Source organism: Conger conger, chromosome 5 (genome assembly GCF_963514075.1).
Source record: "Conger conger chromosome 5, fConCon1.1, whole genome shotgun sequence".
Taxonomy (NCBI): domain Eukaryota; kingdom Metazoa; phylum Chordata; class Actinopteri; order Anguilliformes; family Congridae; genus Conger; species Conger conger.
Genome location: NC_083764.1, coordinates 5,812,929 through 5,831,619, shown reverse-complemented (window position 1 = coordinate 5,831,619; position 18,691 = coordinate 5,812,929). Strand labels below are relative to the sequence as shown.

Genomic DNA, 18,691 nt, shown 5'->3' with positions numbered 1-18,691 from the left:
CATTTCATAAACAACCAGCCCATCACTGTATTTAACTTTCACTTTAAAATTAGGCAGATATGATTGACAATGTGTATGTGTAAACTGTCAAGATTATTAGTTTGGGTTTTATTTATCTGTTTGTTTGTTTGTTTGTTTGTTTGTTTTTCTACATTTTGATACTGTGTTTGAATAACCTATCAGTGTTTCAATACCCTGTTGTGAATATTGTGCGTGCATGGTATTCTTATGGTATTCAACAGCCTTGATCAAGTTTTGTAAAAAGTAAAAAGTAGTCAATTGCTTACAGTAATATGTTATTTTTTTTATTAAATACAAAAGTCCCTCTGTATAATTAAATCTTTTGGAAAATGAATATTTGGAAATCTCAAATGTGTTCTTTTATACTAATACACACAAAAAAAATAAACATATATATAATAAAGTCTAGGGTGCCTAAGACTTCTGCACAGTACTGTAAATGAAACACTAAAACTTATTTTGGGTGTCTACTGTTGCTTGAAGTTCTACTTCATGGTATACCAGAGCCACATGATAAATTGATATTTACCTAGAAATAAAATGATACATTCTTCACATCGTATGCAGTGCCATTTCATAAACAACCAGCCCATCACTGTATTTAACTTTCACTTTAAAATTAGGCAGATATGATTGACAATGTGTATGTGTAAACTGTCAAGATAATTAGTTTTTATTTATTTGTTTGTTTGTTTTTCTACCAAGTTTTGCATTAATATCTTAGCGCTTTATATGGCTGTGAAGTTTTAATGATATCTTAATGTTGATTTATCTGGGAAGTAATTTAGCCTTTTTAATTGGATAAATTGCAATATAGTGACATAAAAGAGAGAGAGAGAGGACTGTGATCTGTGGAGACCCCTGCAGATTATGCTCTTTTGCCCCAGTTGGACCGTGGCCAGCGGAGTATGAACTCCACGGGCGTGGTTAATAAATGCACTGGGTGTGGCCACTGAAGTGGCCCAATATATAAGCCAGCCAACCCTGGGGTGACTATCCTGGTTCCTCTCTCAGTCTTGTAAGGGCACAAAGATTAGGAAAGCAGCTGAAAATGAGCCTCACCGCAAAAGACAAGACCTTGGTGAAGACATTCTGGGGCAAGGTCAAAGGCAAGGCTGATGCCATGGGAGCAGAGGCCCTGGGGAGGTATTTCATTATTATTATTCATAATTTTTTATTATTATTATTATTATTATTATATTCACTATTTTCTTATCCAATTTCTTACGTGGCCAAACAAATATTAAATTATAACAGAAAATGTTTGCAGGTGTCCATGCAGATATTAATCATGGAAGATGCAATGTTTCTCATTTCCAGTGTTCAGATTGCACAAACATAGCCTGTAGATTTTCACGTATAATTGCTTAGAGAATCTGTTTATCATATGTGAGGCAGATGAGCACAGCCCTCTGGGTGCGAAACCGCAGCACGCAGGGGCGTACTTTCTCCTGATGGAGAATTGCCCAGCACAGAGGAAGCTGCTAAGGGCTGTTGCTTGATAAGGTATGCAGACTCTAACGTGAGGTAACATTAATTACTCCTTCTCGTCTCTCACTAGAATGCTGGTCGTCTATCCTCAAACCAAAACGTACTTCGCTCACTGGACTGACCAGTCACCTGGATCCGAGCCGGTGAAGAAACACGGGAAGACCATCATGGGTGCTGTTGGAGACGCTGTCGGGAAGATCGACAACCTTCTCGGTGGACTGAGTGCCCTCAGCGAGGTGCACGCGACCAAAATGCGCATCGACCCCGGCAACTTCAAGGTGAGGCTAATTAAAGGCTTGCGGTCAATATTAGCTGTCATAATGAAAGAGAATCATTTTCCTCGCTTTACATGCCCGAAGCAAGACTGTTGCAGTGCGATTGTGTAATTGTGAGTTTATTTCCTAACCTCTCTGTTTACTGCTTTATTTTTTATTTTATAGCTATTGTCCCACTGCCTCCTCGTGACTTTCGCAGTCAACTACCCAACTGATTTCACCGCCGAGGTGCACGTGGCTGTGGACAAGTTCCTCGCAGCAGTGAGCGCAGCTCTGGCAGACAAATATAGATAAGACATCGTCCACTGACCGCTACTGTACCAGCTCTGTCCAACTCTATCAAGGCGCAGACTCGATTTCGAAGCAACAAAGAAACAAATAAATGAAGTTATTTCCAGAAGCAATGTGTCCTGTGCTTTTGTGTGTGTCCACGTGTTTTCTGTAATGTTTGGTTTGGAGCTTTGTTTATTTATTTTAGATTTATTTATTTATTTATTTATTTTTTTTGGGGGGGGGGGGGTTAGTTTTTTTTTGTTTTTTTTCCCTTCTCGTTTAACAGCTGCCCCTCCAGCTTATACTATAACATTCTGTGTTTATACAGCAATAGGGGAAAACACATAGGTTAAGGAAGGTAATTATGGCATACTGGGCAAATGTACAGGTTTATTAAAGAACATCCTACAAAAACATCGAACCAGGATGGATGGGAACACACAATGTGGGCTTAATTTTCAGCATTTATATTTTAGGAATGATATGAGTTGGGAAAAGCGCAATATAAATAAAAATCTATTATTTTTTAAATAGGTTTTAAAGTAGCAATATGTTTCTAAGGAATACGGCCATGTCAAACATGCGAATGTCGCGGGATAAAACAAACCTTTTGGCTGCACTCCTCTGTGGCCGTTTATTCACGGATACACTTTACACTGACACAACCTGTGATCTCGCCAAACCCGTTTTACCACCTAAGCACCGCCTTTACCACGGTAAACTTTAACCCCGTACCTGTGTGAATAGCATAACCCGCTAACACTAACCCCTACACCAGCCCTGTGAATTCCGTCTTTTACCCATGTCGGGTCCGCCCCAGTATAATGTTTTTTCAGCCGTAATCTGTAACTGTAGTCCATCTATGGCCTTTTGGTAAGAACTACATATCCATAGCACCCCTTTGAAAAACCTAGTGGAAAGATACGTCGGTTACTTAAGATAACAGGATCTTTACTGTTTGCGCCGAATGTTCTGTAACGTTACTTAAGTGTGAACCGGAACTTCTTCAGTAAATTGTAGTTTTCCTAGCGGAACTCCTTTACTTAACAAGGAAATGCTCTTGTGGAAAGTGTCTTACTACAGTTTACAATGTTAATGTTGCCATAGCGATCTGGATTTCAGATTTCAGAGCGATGACTGGAAGTCCATCTCGGGTGTTTGCTGCACTTATGCCGGCTGGCGGCGATACCTTCCGAGATGAAAACCAAACAAACTTGGCCAGGGCTCTTCAGCCACCCGCTTGTGAGGCACAAACCTCTGGAAGAGAGGTTCAAGTCACGGGAAGCTGCGAATTGTCCGCCCTACCGGACCGGGCTACGCTGTGTATAAGCGTCAGCAGCAACAAGGATTCGGTTAACGACGTCACGAATAGTGTCTCCAGAAGACTGGAGTATATCTTACAGGCTCTGCGACAGCACGAAGTCAAGGTGAGTACATTAATTCTGATTACTTAGCTAAAACAATGTGCTATACAACATCTTAACATCCAAAACTGAGCATCCCTGCTGGAAAACAACAACAGCTCAAGCTAGGTCTCGAAACAGCTGGTAGTTAGTTGACTAGTTCGACCAGCTGAAGCTATGTTTTGAAACAGCTGGGAGCTGGCATTTCAAGCTGGTCATAGCTGGATTTTACACCAGGGATGTCTTGCAAATTTCTATATTAACGTTAGATAGCTGATTTATTTTATTTTCCAGGTGAAGACTGATGTAGCTTTATGTTGATGCTCTGGATGCCAACTAGATAAACTTTACTTGAAGTATGGTGTCTTCCTGCTAATCTACATTAGCTTGTTAAGTATTCGAAATAATATTAGCTAACGTTTGGGTCCATTTTCTTTTCCCGGTTAGATAAATTGAAGACAGAAAGTATAACCGTGCAAAGGTTTCCCTTTTGGCAAACTACTTTCTTAGGGAGAAAACACCACCGTGACCAAAGTCCTAAGAAGAGGTGACAATTCTTACGACATGGAAGCAGAGGTATGTGTGTTTTACGAATGTGGAGAGCAGTGTGTGCATGTGTATCACAAAACAGCCACATAATTTAAAGGTGCCAGCTGTTACAATTACTGTTATTTCAACAAACCCTGTCACGAGAAGCTATGCGTAGCATAGCCGTACATAAAATAAATGGCACCTAAATGAACCCACCTAAATTAACCCGCATAAATCTGCTGTGCTTTTCGAAGACTTAATCTTCGCAATTACTTTTCAAAGAGATTCACGAAAGCAATTAATTTTATCAGCAGCACAGCTTGTGCAAATGAAGACTAGGTGATAAGAAATTACAGAATAGCGTTTTGTAATTAACCCCTGTTATTCCTCAGTTTAATATGAAAGGGCCAATTGGAGATTGGACTGGTGCCAATTACATGGTCTTGAGTGGCTATGTGAATCTGATAAGCTACACGGCACATATTGCTGTGTAGCTAACCTATGCATTGACCTCTAAGGGCGTGAGTGACATTGGCAACATTAGACCTGGGTCAAAATACGTAATTGTTTTGGATTCAAATACTGTTCCGTGCTCGATTGATCTTGCCTGGTGCAAGCCAGCTGAGCCAGCCGGAAGGTTGGGGGGTTTTTGCCCTTTCTGAGGGTATTTAATAGGTTCTAATACACCAGACAAGCACAGTGAAGCGTAGAAAAGTACTTGAATCCAAAACGATGACGTATTTGAGCCAGGTCTGGTGAGCGCGCGCACACGCACGCCGTGTATTTTGGGCGCTCAGCGAGGAGACGTGTCGTCCCCAGGTGAGTGTGGTGTTCACAGACTTCAGCGCCATGCAGAGCGTCAGCAACGTGCTGGTGGAGAAGCTGGATAGGACCGTGACGGTCAGCCCGCCCTCGTTCTCTCTCAGCCCGGACTCCCTCAACAAGCTCAGGTACGGCCGGCCCGCAAACTCCCCTCACCTCACCACCACCGCACGGCTCAGAACATCTTCACAGAGCAAAGCTTTAAACGTGTTCATCCACGGTTACAGTCCATGCCCTGCCCAGTTCTTCTCCGATAGGACTTCAGCCATTCATACCGTAGGTGTCAATCGCAAGAGAGAGGGGGCAGTCCTGAGTTTGAGGCAGAATGAATACCTGTGTCCTTCTGTGGTGCTTAAAAAAACAACCTTTCAAATCAGCTGTTACAGTTTAGGGAAGTAACCATTTTTGTAAATGACAGGTTAAATGACAGGTAATTCAGGTAATTTGGGACACTTGTTTGTAAATTCAGTGTCTGAGTGTGCCCTCACCACCAGTCTGCTAATCAGGGCAGACTCGGAAGTGTCCCAAATTACTCAAATTCTCCCTAAATAAATAAATCCAGATAAAATGAGTGTTAAGTATTATCAGCTCTGAGCTTCATGCTTACTCTGCGTGTTGCACTTCACTCTAACAGCCAGCAGAGGGCCACATTAAAAACTCACCCAAACCCAGTTTAATTTAACTGTGGCCCTCAGGGTTGGTCATCTCTAGAAGTTAACTAAATGTAACCAGTATTGAATTCATGGGCTGAAATATCCTCATATATCCCCACCTTCAAGCGCAAACTGAAGACGCACCTCTTCAAGCAGCACCCCTCCCTGTCCCTCCCTACCTCCCTGTGAACCTTAATTGTTGACTTTCTGTGATTTACTTGTGTATCAGGATGTTTAGTTTGGCTAGGTAAGCAGTGTAGCCACAATAAGATCCGCACAGCCGCTGGGCCCTTGAGCAAGGGCCCTTAACCCTGCATTGCTCCAGGGGAGGATTGTCTCCTGCTTAGTCTAATCAACTGTACGTCCCTCTGGATAAGAGCGTCTACCAAAATGCCATTAATGTAATGTAATGTACTGGGCAGCATTGATCCCTCCCTTGCTCGCCGCTGAATGCGACGTTTGATCCTCGTCATGTGACGGCGGTGGTGACTGAGCGCGCTCCCCCGTCTCCCAGGCGACAGGCGTGTTTGGCGGCGGTGGAGAGCGCGCGGCGGAAGGCACGGGAGGTGTGCGGCATGCTGGGACAGGCGCTGGGGCGCCCCCTGCTGGTGAAGGAGGAGGAGGCGCGGGAGTGGACGGGGCAGCCGGAGGAGGGGGGGGCCGGGGCGGGGCAGAGGGGGGCGCTGGCGTCCCTGCAGGAGAGCGTCAGGAAGGCCACGGCCTTCGCCTCGTCCCACGTCTATGTCTCCTTCGAGATCAGGCCCAAGGACAGAGCCAGGAAGAAACACTGACTGACCCACAACACCCCCCTAACACCCCCAGTGTGACCCCTAAACACATCCCTAATGCCCCCAGTGTGACCCCTAAACACACCCCTAACGCCCCCAGTGTGACCCCTACACACACCCCTAACCCCCGCCAATGTCACCTTATTACGCCTCTATATCAGTCCACCTGAAACACAGAACTGACTGGGACTCAGTCATCATTTGTCCTGAACCGCACCTCACAAGTAAAGCGAGAGTTGCTCTTTTAATTCGCAAGCTCAATTTGGCCAGTGTGTTTCAGCGACTCGACTGAACTCGCCAAACTGCGTTCTTGTATTTGAATTAGATAGCCAGCTAAAGTTAAGGACAAACGTTGGCCGAGTCCCAGCCCTGGTCTTTGTGGGGCAGTTAATGAAGTCGGTTTTGGGGAGCGTTTCTTCCCCCGTTTTGTGCCTGGTGCTGAGCCCAGCACTGACACTTACTTGGGTTTGTGTGTACAACTGCAGCCTTCTCCTGCAGTCCCCATCACTGTGGCCAAAGTGCCAGCATCCCACACTCGTGTTTCTCAGGATATCATACGAAATATTTATGGCAGGCTACGTCGCACTGCACCTGGGCAAGAGGCTAAAAATTATTGGGGGGGGGGGGTTAACCTGTTAAAGTGATTGGAATGTTCCCAACTGATCATTCTAACGATGTTGTCACAATCGCTGCCGGCGACTGAGAGCAGTGGAGTTCTAGAACACTTGACTTAGAATGTTGGGGGAGCAAAAAACATTCGCCAAAGACATATTTTCGAGGCAAGAGTTTTTATTTTGTGAAGTTGGATTTTTCATCCTATCTCAGGTATAGCTTCTTACAGTAGTTAATTGCAACCGATCCACCTGAAGCTCATTCATTCCAAAGGTACAGGAGAGGCCCACGCGCGGCATTGAAAAGGGCTCCAGTGAGTCAGTGATTCAGCTGAATCGCTCGATTGAATCACATCAAATTCACAGTCACCGTGGTGACGGGGGCAGTCAGTATCGCGGGGAACGTCACATTCCTGTGAGTGCCGTCAGCAGTCCGTCACATAAGCAGCCACGTTGCACCTCCTCTGTAGCGCAGGGTCATGGCGTCTCCAGCAGGGGGCGCTGTCCCGGGCCCCGGCCGGGCCCTAGTCGTCAGGGAAACGCTCCCGCAGCCAGTCCCTCATGACGAAGCGATTCCCGTCGTAGTGCGAGAAGTAGCGGTCCAGGACATCCGGGATGTCGGGCTGCCAGACACAGGTTCAGAAACGCGCACACACGCGCACACACATACACGCACACGCACACACACGCACACATACACACACACACGCACGCATACACACACGCACATGCACACATACACGCATGCACGCACGCACACGCACACATACACACACACAGACACACGCACACACACAGACACGCGCACACACACACACACACACACACATACACACACACACGCACACATACACACACAGACACGCGCACACACGCACACACACACACACATGCATGCACACGCACACATACATACACACACACACACGCACGCGCGCACACGCACACATACACACACACACACACGTACAGATATGCACACATACACACATACAGATACGCACGCACACATACACACACACGTACAGATATGCACGCATACACACACATACAGATACGCATGCATGCACACAGACAGACAAATTCAGCATACACATAGATACATACACACAGAGTCAAGTCAGACGCACACACACTATAAATACATATATAGATGTTCTATAAATTCTGAAGCTGCAAGTGGATGTGGCCACTGACAGACCACAGGAGAGACATTCTGACATTCTGACATTCAGTCGTACTCTTCCTCTAGTGCAGTCGTATGCAGATCTACTTCCCCTGTTTGACTTTGTTTGTGCTGCTACATTTCAACACTACGTCTGTACAAAAAAAATAAACCACACATTTTTCTGCACCGTTGACTTCCGTTTCCTTCATCTGGGGGACTTCCCATTTTTAAGCTGTGTGTGGGGCACCTTCTATTTGCTTGCCCCCATGTCTTTTTTGGACAATAAAAGATGTGTCTGATCTCAGGAGTATTGCAAGCTTTTCCTGCATTCATCATTCATCCCTTGGGTCAACATCTCTAGCAATTAGGATGTGAGTTTTCCCTTTAAAATCCCTGCCACCACACCATCGTACTTAGCACTTTTATCTTAACACATCTATCGTGAGATTTTTTGACACCAAACTGCACAATTACATTCAAATGTGGACATGCACCCTTATCCCGAGCAATTCGCAGAGACGACATTTTACACGCATACAGTCGATCTATACAGCTGGTTTTTAAGAGAAGCAGTTAAAGGTTAGACGCCTTGCTTACGGGTAAAACAGCAGAACAAAAGCCAGGATTCAGTTCCAGTTCCTATTTGGCCAGTTCCCCAGTATGAGAATGGACCTGGGTCAAATACGTCATTTTTGGGGAGACACTTTTCTCTGCTTGTTGATCTTGCCTGGTGCAATTGAGCCGATCAGGAGGACCAGAAGGTGGGGTGCTGCACTTTGTGAGAGCGTTTCATGGGCTCCCATACACCAGACACGCTCAGTAAAGCGTATAACAGTACTTGAATCCAGAGCGGTTAGGTATTTGACCCAGGTTTGGAGTGACCCTAACCTGCTGTGCCGGTGTCCGGTGAGCGTGGCCATACCTGGAATCCCGTGAAGAGCTCCAGGGAGGCCTGGGGGAGATAGCCAACCAGGAAAGAGCTGGCCCCGGGCCCACGGAAGATCACTTTGTAATGGGGGGAGTCCTGAGCTCGCTGGACCTGCTCAGGAATGAGAACCGTCAGACCCGGGTTCTGATCCAAAAAAGGCTCCGTCTTACGATGGACTGCCGGCTAAATATTTCGTCCATCTTAATATGTTCGGCAGTGGAGGCCGAACTGGAGGTTTTTCCAAGACCAGTTTTGATACAGTGCAAGACACTATTTAGCTTTTGGGTAAACTAAGCTTTAGGTACACTGTAGTGGTAGGAAAAGGTGAGCATTTCTGGGCTGAATGGCCTGTTCTTGCCATTGTTATGTTTGTTATGTTACGGTTGTTATGTTACGGTTGTTATGGTTGTTATGTAATGTTTGTTATGGTTGTTATGTAATGATTGTTATGATTGTGGAATGTGTTGCGGCTGGCTTGGGGTGAGCTGATCGATCTGCTTTCGCATTAACTCTTGTTCTGGCAAGATTGTGCCTGACATTTATAACATTCTGTCATTTCTAATTTTCGTAGGAAATATTAGTCCGTCTATGCATAAGGAAGTGTTTGGCTTGGCAGGCAACTGTGTACACACCCTTAACTGTAACCCAAACAGTATATTGTAAATGTGAAAAATGCAATATAGGGGTGCAATATACATTCACTGAGCAATTTATTAGGTAGACCTGTACACCAGCTTCTTACTGCAAATATTTAATCAGTCAATCATGTGGCAGCAACTAAAATAAGCGCATGCAGACAAGAGTTTCAGCTGTTGCTCAGACTGAATGTCAAAATGGGGAAGAAATGTGATCTAAGTGACTTTGACTGTGGAATGATTACATAAAGTGCTCACTGAGTGTATATTGTAACAGCAAAGTAATTCAGTCTTTTTAATTAGATGTTTTTTTAAAACGTGTTGGATGAATAAAATGTATAAAATGGAATGCAGTAAAACAGCAGTAATGTACACGTGTCAAATTGTGAAGTGGAATTGATAATACAGTTCAATGTATTTCCTAAGTATACCCGAAGGGAATGGTGTACATTAGAGGTCTCGAACTCAGTGCCGTGGAAGGCCTTGTCTCTGTTCCAGCCTCAGATCTTCATTGTATAATTAGTTCAGCTATTTGCTCAATTAGGGCTGTAGGTTTGCGCGTAATGTACGTTAAGTGAAATGTGTTATTTGTGTCGCCTAAACAACAACTGTTGCTTATATCCCGTGCTTTAATGCCGTTAAATGCACATGGCTGAATGAGTCATTTGAATCAATTAAGGCAGCGTTCATAAGTTGTAATAAAAACCTGCACACACACACACACACACAGACCTCCATGACTACGACAACGAGTTTGAGCGCGTGTACACCTGAGGTGACCTCTGACCTCTGACCTCTGAATCCGAGTACATCCTCTTGATCCACTCGGGCGGGGCCTTGAGCCGCTCGTCCCAGCTGACGATGACCCCCACCATGTGGTTCCTCTTCTCCATCACCACCTGCCCCACGCGATGCAGCACGTAGGCGGGCCGGGGGCTGCGCACCTCCCTAGAGGCTGGAGGAGGCGAATGGCAGGCATTTATATAGCGCCTTTATCCAAAGCGCTGTACAATTGATGCTTCTCATTCACCCATTCATACACACACTCACACACCGACGGCGATTGGCTGCCATGCAAGGCGCCGACCAGCTCATCAGGAGCATTTAGGGGGTTGGGTGTCTTGCTCAGGGACACTTTGACACAGCCCTCCGACTGCCAGACGACTGCTCTTACTGCCTGAGCCATGTCGCCCCGAGGAGGACGCAAACTCCTTCTCACGCATTTCATCATCTTCACAACCACGGTGCTAGATAACGCGACATCAGAGGGCTCTCTGATACTGAAGAGCCACAGGATGTCCTGCTTTTTTCCTAAACCGCCGACCGATCGTTAGATCGAGCTCGAGCTCGAGCTCGAGCAGAGCGAGCGAACTGTCCAATCAACTGATTTAATTAATTAAGCACTGAGTAATATATATAAAACCTTACATCGGTAAATTGAAACCTATATATACAAGGTTCTTGTAGCATACCTAGGCTACAAGTAGAACATTACATCTTACATAGCATAAGTTATGAGATCTTTTCGGTACAGATCTGGATAATAACATAAATACACATAAAACTTTGACGACAAATGTGCATACAAGGTTGTTGTTTTTGTTTTTTTGCATGATACAAAAAAGTTACTTCTTGCACTCTGTTTTTCGTGGATGACATGGCGCACGTTACCTCCGAAATAGCCTTGGTCATTGTCGTGCATTTGCACCTCCAAAGCGGGAGATTCCCCCGGTTCGTCATCGTCTCCCTGTGCAGGATAAAACCTGGAGGAGACGAGATGAGAGCAAGTGATGAAAAGCAAGTGCTGTCAATGCCCATCCCGTCTACAGAGTAACTCGGGTGTTATATTCATCCCAAAGTCCAATTATGAAATTCAATTATTTTCTTACGGATTCTTGCTGAATAAAATTAACTTACACTAATTCATTAATCCATTGTTCCAACCAGTCCGTCCACACCGCCAGATTCAGGTACGATTTCCTTAAATCATTCCATGCCACAATGAGCCTGCAATATATTATACACACGATTTGGTGGAATGGAAAATTGTAAATGGTTTATTCTGGACTGCTATTGAGTTATGTTTATTGTATACATTTTGAGCAAGAAACTAATTTAAGGACGGTGTCTGCTTCGTGGAAGTACCGTTGTGTCGCACGGTGTCGTTGCGTCGTATTGCTCCCCGTCCATTTGGATATCAAGTACTGCGCTGGCAGAGCTGATAGTAGCAGGGATATCTGAAGTACTGCTGCAGCCGTGATTTGAGGCATTGCCTTCGCCCCCAAATTTCTGACCAAATCAACTTCGAGAACACGTGTGCTGTTAGTACAGAATCAGGCCAGTGCCGTACGGCGCTCCCTTTTCATCCAGTCAAAATGGCTAAAATTAGCCTTCAGCGCAACACTTCTATGCCATTGTCAAGTTCGACGTGTAGCCTACAGTAGCTGCTCAACGAGGTTTAAATTCTGTGAAACTGCCACCATATCAACAAAACTCTTGCAGTAAAAGTGCGCGCCTTTTAAACATTTACTTAACGACCACTTCCCTGTCCCGAATTGTCAGTAAAACTTGTTACGCAAAACTTTCTCACAGGTAAGATTCCAAACAAGTGGCTATTGCAGGTTACCAATGCTATAATCCTACGTACCTTTCCAGGTATAAGCGCGCTGAGTCAAATGTAGTTCTGACAACCCATGTCAAAAATGAATCCTAAAGTACAGCGAGTTTCCAAAAACACGTAGAACACAGGAAGCAACAGTGACTACAGAGAAGTCGAAGACGACGAAACTTTGACAGACAGACATCTGGGACTGCAATTTACACGAAAAGCGAGTTTCGGTTCGGCACCTGCGTATCTAAAATTACAAAACACACACACATTGCTCGCGCGTCCAATAGCCGCTGCCCACGAAAAGACAAGGCGCCTCTCTCACTTCGCCACGTCAAGGACGCTGCCTCTTTCTTCTCTTGCGGATATGGGTTTACAAAAACCGTGTCGATTACATCAGCAGGACACACGAGGGCGGTGTTGTCCAAGGACGGGTAGAGGGAGTATGCGTCCGGGTATCCCGTCTGTAGACACAGTATAATTTCATTGCTGGCTAATGCGTCATGAACGATGTCTTCAGGGTGGTTAGTGTTTAAAAAAAAAATTTTATTTTTGTTTTTGGGGGGGGGGGGGTTTGCTTGTTGTTTTTTATTTTATTTTAACCACACGTGTATCGAAATATAACGACGTGGGCAGAACAATTCGGCGTGTAGGACATACATAAGCAAAAGTGTGTGTGTGTGTGTGTGTGTTTGCTGGGGTGGGGGTTCTCCAATTTTCAAATCCGATGTCAATAAACGAAAGTATAACAAGATATGGAAACACAACTGTTTATTTCTGAAAAATATCAGTATGTACTAATATGACAGCAGTACTCCCTAAACATACATTCTAGGTTTTGAGGATTTTTTTGCCTTTGTATTTCGTTTTTTTATATATAAAAGTATCCAAACTAACATAAAAAGCCCACCCCGCCCGAATTCCCACAGTAGGACAAAGTCTTCCAAACAGCACGTAAGAAAAAGTTATCAGTGAACTTCATTTGGTACAGGGACATGAAACTGTGGCTATGTCTTGGGAGTGGGAGGGAGCACTTTGCATGCGGTAGAATCACACACTGTTGTAACTGAAGAATCAGCCTCCCCTCCCCCCCGCCCCCCCACCCTTCCCCCAAACCCCCTCACCGGTCACCATCCCATAATTACAGGTCACAAGCACAATTCTGTGATCAGAACACGTTACATAGATAATGTACAATAAGGTCAACAAGCCGCCTGTTGGTTTTAAAAGGGATAAAAAGCCATATAGGGTGTACACACAGGATAGTATCAAATACCATTTCAGCACAATTAAATGCACCAATATATCTACTGTATACTTGCTCTCATATATGACAGGATATGACAAACACTAGTGACAACATGTAACAGGCACTATCTACATGTTATTTCATTTCTGTATATAATATAATTCACCGTTTTTTTTTCCCCAACTGTCCCTCCTCCCCCACTTAAAAACTTTTGTTTTTGTGTGAACAGTTTCCAGTGTCTCAACCAAAAATGTATTTGGTTCCACCGGAACCTGCTTTAAAAAGAAAAAAGAAAAACCCCCACAAATAATGAATTTATGTTTAAGACACTCAAAGAGACATCCGTTAAAAATGAGCAGGACTGCACAACAGTGTTAAATAAAAGGGTGGGCTTTTTTTGGCAATCGACGACGACGACAACAGAGTCCCTCTAAAACCAAACAGTCTGCTGTTAGGGACAGAGATGCAAAAAAACACAGGCTTCATCCAGCCTCTGTGGCATTTTTATACTTCTAAAATCCTCTATAGAAATGACCCCCCCCCAAAAAAAACCAAAAAAAAAACCCTGCCTACATTTTCGAAGACATGATGGAAAGAAATTGTAAAGAATACAAGGCACAATCATTGAACAGAATTTAGTTTCTTTTTCGTTTTTCCCCGGTTTTATATTTCTCCCGTCAGCACGAGATAAGCCCGTAAAAGTGCAGAATTAAGTACATGCAATACTCAACGAGTCGCGTGGCCACCATGGAATCTGAAGGAAAACAAAAAATACGCACACACGCACACACACACACACACACACACAAAAAGCTAAATTAAACATGAGGTTTTACAAATAATATACAAGTGGATAATCTAACATACATCTTTTCGCTATCGGATAAACATTGTATTAACGACTCTAAATACTGTAAGTGCGTATTAATCTTTGCACAAAAAAAGTCATTTTCTTGGTACCTTAGGTATTTAATAGAATATCTTGGCTATATAATATCAACACGTGTATATGTATATGTCATTGGGCATCTGAAATACATTTGCCTAAAAACCTAAAACATTTCTCTGAAGTAAAAATAAAATGACTGTTGTGAGATATGATCATATGTGCGGGGGGGGGGGGCATAGGGTCAGGTCAGCTGCTTGGAAAGTCACTCTTTGGCAAAACTGTCGAAATTAATTCCTAAAAATAAATGTTTAAAAAAAAAAAAAGAAATGGACAATCCCGCAACTCAGGGTGTCAGCGCAGTTCTATCTCACAACTTCACAACTTCACAACTTCAACACAATCTCACAACACCTCTGTCAAATACGTCTCTCTCTCTCTCTCTCACTCACACACACACACACACACACACACACACACTCTCACACATATACAATGGACGTACGGACGCAAAGTTCTTGGGCTGCGAATTAGTGTTTAGTGAGCACACACCATCTCCTTTCCTGCTTGGACTACAAAAGCGGCTCTGTGACTGAACTCTTCCCCGACCGTCTGAAATAAAAGCGCTTTAAAGGAAGGACAGCTAGCACGGCAGGGGGCGCTCTGTAAAAGCCGCTTTTGTCTTTTTAAATGGTGGGTTTGGCTAAATTGTGTTTGTAGTAGTAGGGCCTCTTAACGCAGTTAGAAATTCCGAGAAGCCGTTTTTGCGAGAAACGCGCGGAGGGAGTGCGCTGAGCAGATCAGACGGGAGACCTCGTAGATTTTGGAGTTCCCTGATATGAATTTAAATTTCCCCAAGTACAAAGAAACGCGCCTCTTTATGGGTAAAATGTCTGGGGATTTTCCTTTCAGTCTCGGGACACAATGGGGGGGGGAAGGGTGTTGCATCGTCCGAGAGAGGGGGAGGGGGTGAATAATCCCAGCCGTGACCATTCCGGGTAAAGCGCCTGAGGCGGCCGTACTTGGGTATCAGAATGATGATGTCATTTCAATTTATCTCGCTGCCGTCGTGACCAGCACGACATGGTCGCTTCAAGGAGGCCCAGATCCAGAGAGAGAGAGAGAGCTGTCCGTTAAAACACCAATCCACCTGGTCACGGGGAGAGGCGACACGGTAACGCACGGCAAAAAAATAAAATATGAAACTGAAACTATCATTGGATAGGCCTACATCTGCAGCGTTACATAACCTCGTACGGATCCTTTCTAAATCCAGAGAAAGAAGATGACTTCGGGCACTCACGACCTAAAGCAAAAAAGAAAAAAAAAAGAGGCGTTTTCATTTCTTCCCCGGGGTTAAGCTACAGGCAGGTTTTAAAGCAGAGGAATTTGTGGAGACACACGCGGACTTCCATCCACATCTGAATATGAAAAGAGGGACGGCGCTCATCTCAAAGCAACACGCAATACCAAAGCCCAGAATGGCAGATCCGCAAAACCATGGCAACCAGGCTACCCAATGCCCAGTATTTCATCCTTTCTTTATTAATTTTGAATATGGCTGGCATCATTAAAAAACGCATTCTCCGTTTTTGAGTTCTACATAAAGCGAAATCTTGCGTCATCCTTCCATGCCCCAGTCACTAATAAAGTTTTATTTTTGTTGTTTTTTTTAGTAATGACAAACTTTTTAAACGAAAAGTGCACGAAAAACTGCCTTTTTGGAGATTTACCAGGTTTTTATTTTTATATAACACCTACGATCTATTATATCCTTCTTTAAATAGTGTGATATTCCACCCAGTCCCCCGATCACCATATGTGCATTCAATACAGTACATGAACAGCAATATAATCAAGTCTGTCGATGGAGAAAGCCATGTTATGATTATTTCCTGGGGAAAAAATAGAGCTGCAGTACCTTCACTGGAAAGTCTGCCTTAAGTGTTTTAGTCTTGCAATAAGTAGATAACATCAGCTTGTTTAAGTTACCGTTTGCTTCAATCAAAATTTCTTACCCCACTGTCAAATCTTTAAATTACGTCTCCCAATTTTTTTTTTTTTTTTTTTTAACCAAAAAAACTTAATAGAAATAAGATTATAAGTCTAAATATAAGACAAATATTTCTAGAGAAGGACTTTTTTTAAAGTTTTGTTGTTGTTGCAGTGTTAAAATGTCCCAGCTAGCTGTCAGGATGAACATCCCTTGTCCAAGTCCGTAATACAGACACAATTAAGCGGTGTCAATACGGTCAATCCTCCCTCCCCTTTCCTGTGGAAAACAGGCAGACATCGACTTTCATCGACAGTCTGTAGACCGTTCATCCTAGTGACTCACAAACAGTAACTCCCCATGAATCACCCGAATTTCCAAGAAAAGCGCCAATAAAACTTGCAGTTGTGCGAAATGGTTAGGGCACAAACGATCACCTTTAAAAACATGTTACTTACTCAATAACATTTCGGTAAATCGACGTCCTTGAAGTAGAGCTTCAAGGACGATCACACAAACTGACCAGGAGACTCGATATTTAAGTGACGGGTAACTGTGACCACATCTGGAAGCAGTTTTCGATAATAACACAAACTCAACTCCATTTCTCTTTCCCCCACAAAACTCCCAAAATCCGTTGTGACCTTGAATCGCGTTTCAATAACGGCTGCATGATGTGCACGGTACTGCTAACAGCAAAACGAGGCAGCAGGGAACATTTTGAACTAGCAAAAACGGTGTTTTTTTTTTTTTTTTAAAGCCAATTTCTCTCATTATCCCTAAGAAAAGCCTCACAGTAGAAGATGGTGAATTAGAGCATATATTGAGGCCAAGATATGCTAAAATATCGCGTACACACAATATTTCACTGGAGATTTCTTATGCGTATTCAGAAAGCTATCATTCACCTGTGGTGAATAATGAGCGTCACGAGTTTTTGTGATTTTTTTTGTGTCGCCTGTTTTACGCCCTGTCTGACATAAATCACATTTAAACTTCAGCCGTAAAGCATTAGCTGCGGATGACTTAATGAATGATGCCTTGAATGCCGGAAATCAAAGTACGAGCACTGATAATAACTCTTACCAGGAAAGAATGAAACGCATTGCTACGCAGCCTACACCAATGGGAGACGCGAGGCGTCCATTTTGTCACAGATCCGTCAAACTGAAATTAAACGCGTCATTAACACCATGGCTCTAATCACCCCATGTTAAAATATATGAAGGCACGATTTATTGCTAATTTTAAGGACACAGTAATACATTTTTGTGTATTTTCTCTCAGACTAAGACTAAAATAAGTTACATTTTACATAGTCTAAAGACTTATATGGTTGTGAAGAAAAATAAAACAATAAGAACAGTACTTCTGCAATATGACTAGCCTCCAAAAAACACACCATCTCAAATTATCTTCAGCCTTACAAAGCTTGTACATATAGTGATGGTTTATTATTTGTTTGAATTTCTTTTTTTCTTATAAAACGTGTGTGTATATATTTATGTATGCATGCATATGTACACAATGACGTCATATGACAAGACCTTGACTGGGCTGTTACCGTGGGCTACCAACTCGAAAATAAAATTTAAAACAATAAAAATGAAAATAAAGAATTAAAAACACATTCCCACCGAGTTACTAGTCCTCTGCACAGAAGTGAATCTCACCAATCGACACTCGCTCACATGGTGAATGGGAGAGGGGGAGTGGTAGTGGGGGAGGGGCGGGGTGGCATTGCAACAGCTTTAGGTGTGAAGCACTAGATCCTGTTGTCAAGTAGAAACTGTACAAAACGCAGGTATTACAAAAGCTCTTATCGGCACAAAGCTGCGCTTTCCAGTCCAACGGGGTCGGAACGGGGTCAGAGATGCAGTTCCGATGACACCGCCCCGACACCTTTAGTAAAGCCATTTCAGACACTGCCCTCTAGTGGTCCGGAAAGGATAAGACACATTTATTTTCTTTGCAGATGGACACAGGAGAGGAAACAGACTGTATCTTCGTTAGCTAATCATTTTGTAAACCAGCTTTCCTTGGCTGCGAAGCGCGACGTTTCCGAGCGACTTCAGTAGATAAAATACTTCATTCAAAAGCCCCTCTGCCTTTTCTCTTCTTCTCTGGTTTTCAACATTTCACATTGAATGAGAATTTGCCACAGACACCGGAAGCGACGGAGGACCGGACGGACCGTCCTCGTTCTCCCCCACCCTGGCTGGAGTGAGACTCGTTCCCCGAAACTTCCACACCCCGACTCTGCAATATTGCGTTGAGAGGCTAAGTCAGGTTTACTATAACAACCGCTATATGAGACTGTGGTGTGTAGAAAATGGCCACCACTCCCCCCTCGCCC

The 18,691-nt window shown here is 43.8% G+C and overlaps 3 protein-coding genes across 3 annotated transcripts; 2 read left to right on the top strand and 1 right to left on the bottom strand.

The window, feature by feature from the left end:
- Positions 1-1,006: 1,006 nt before the first annotated feature.
- LOC133129854 (hemoglobin cathodic subunit alpha) lies at positions 1,007-2,187 on the top strand. Its single transcript, XM_061244206.1, has 3 exons — positions 1,007-1,167; positions 1,583-1,790; positions 1,953-2,187. Exons 1-3 carry the CDS (start codon positions 1,073-1,075, stop codon positions 2,079-2,081), a joined length of 432 nt encoding a protein of 143 aa, XP_061100190.1. The 5' UTR covers positions 1,007-1,072; the 3' UTR covers positions 2,082-2,187.
- Positions 2,188-3,193: 1,006 nt separating this feature from the next.
- On the top strand, positions 3,194-6,272 carry irak1bp1 (interleukin-1 receptor-associated kinase 1 binding protein 1). Its single transcript, XM_061244026.1, has 4 exons — positions 3,194-3,487; positions 3,974-4,039; positions 4,814-4,944; positions 5,984-6,272. The coding sequence occupies exons 1-4, from the start codon at positions 3,194-3,196 to the stop codon at positions 6,258-6,260; spliced, it is 768 nt and encodes a 255-aa protein (XP_061100010.1). The 3' UTR covers positions 6,261-6,272.
- A 766-nt stretch (positions 6,273-7,038) lies between these two features.
- On the bottom strand, positions 7,039-12,540 carry si:dkey-261l7.2 (uncharacterized protein LOC569751 homolog). Its single transcript, XM_061243708.1, has 6 exons — positions 11,745-12,540; positions 11,517-11,606; positions 11,271-11,362; positions 10,394-10,554; positions 8,959-9,075; positions 7,039-7,491 (listed from the first exon to the last, which is right to left on the bottom strand). The coding sequence occupies exons 1-6, from the start codon at positions 11,867-11,869 to the stop codon at positions 7,393-7,395; spliced, it is 684 nt and encodes a 227-aa protein (XP_061099692.1). The 5' UTR covers positions 11,870-12,540; the 3' UTR covers positions 7,039-7,392.
- Positions 12,541-18,691: the final 6,151 nt, after the last annotated feature.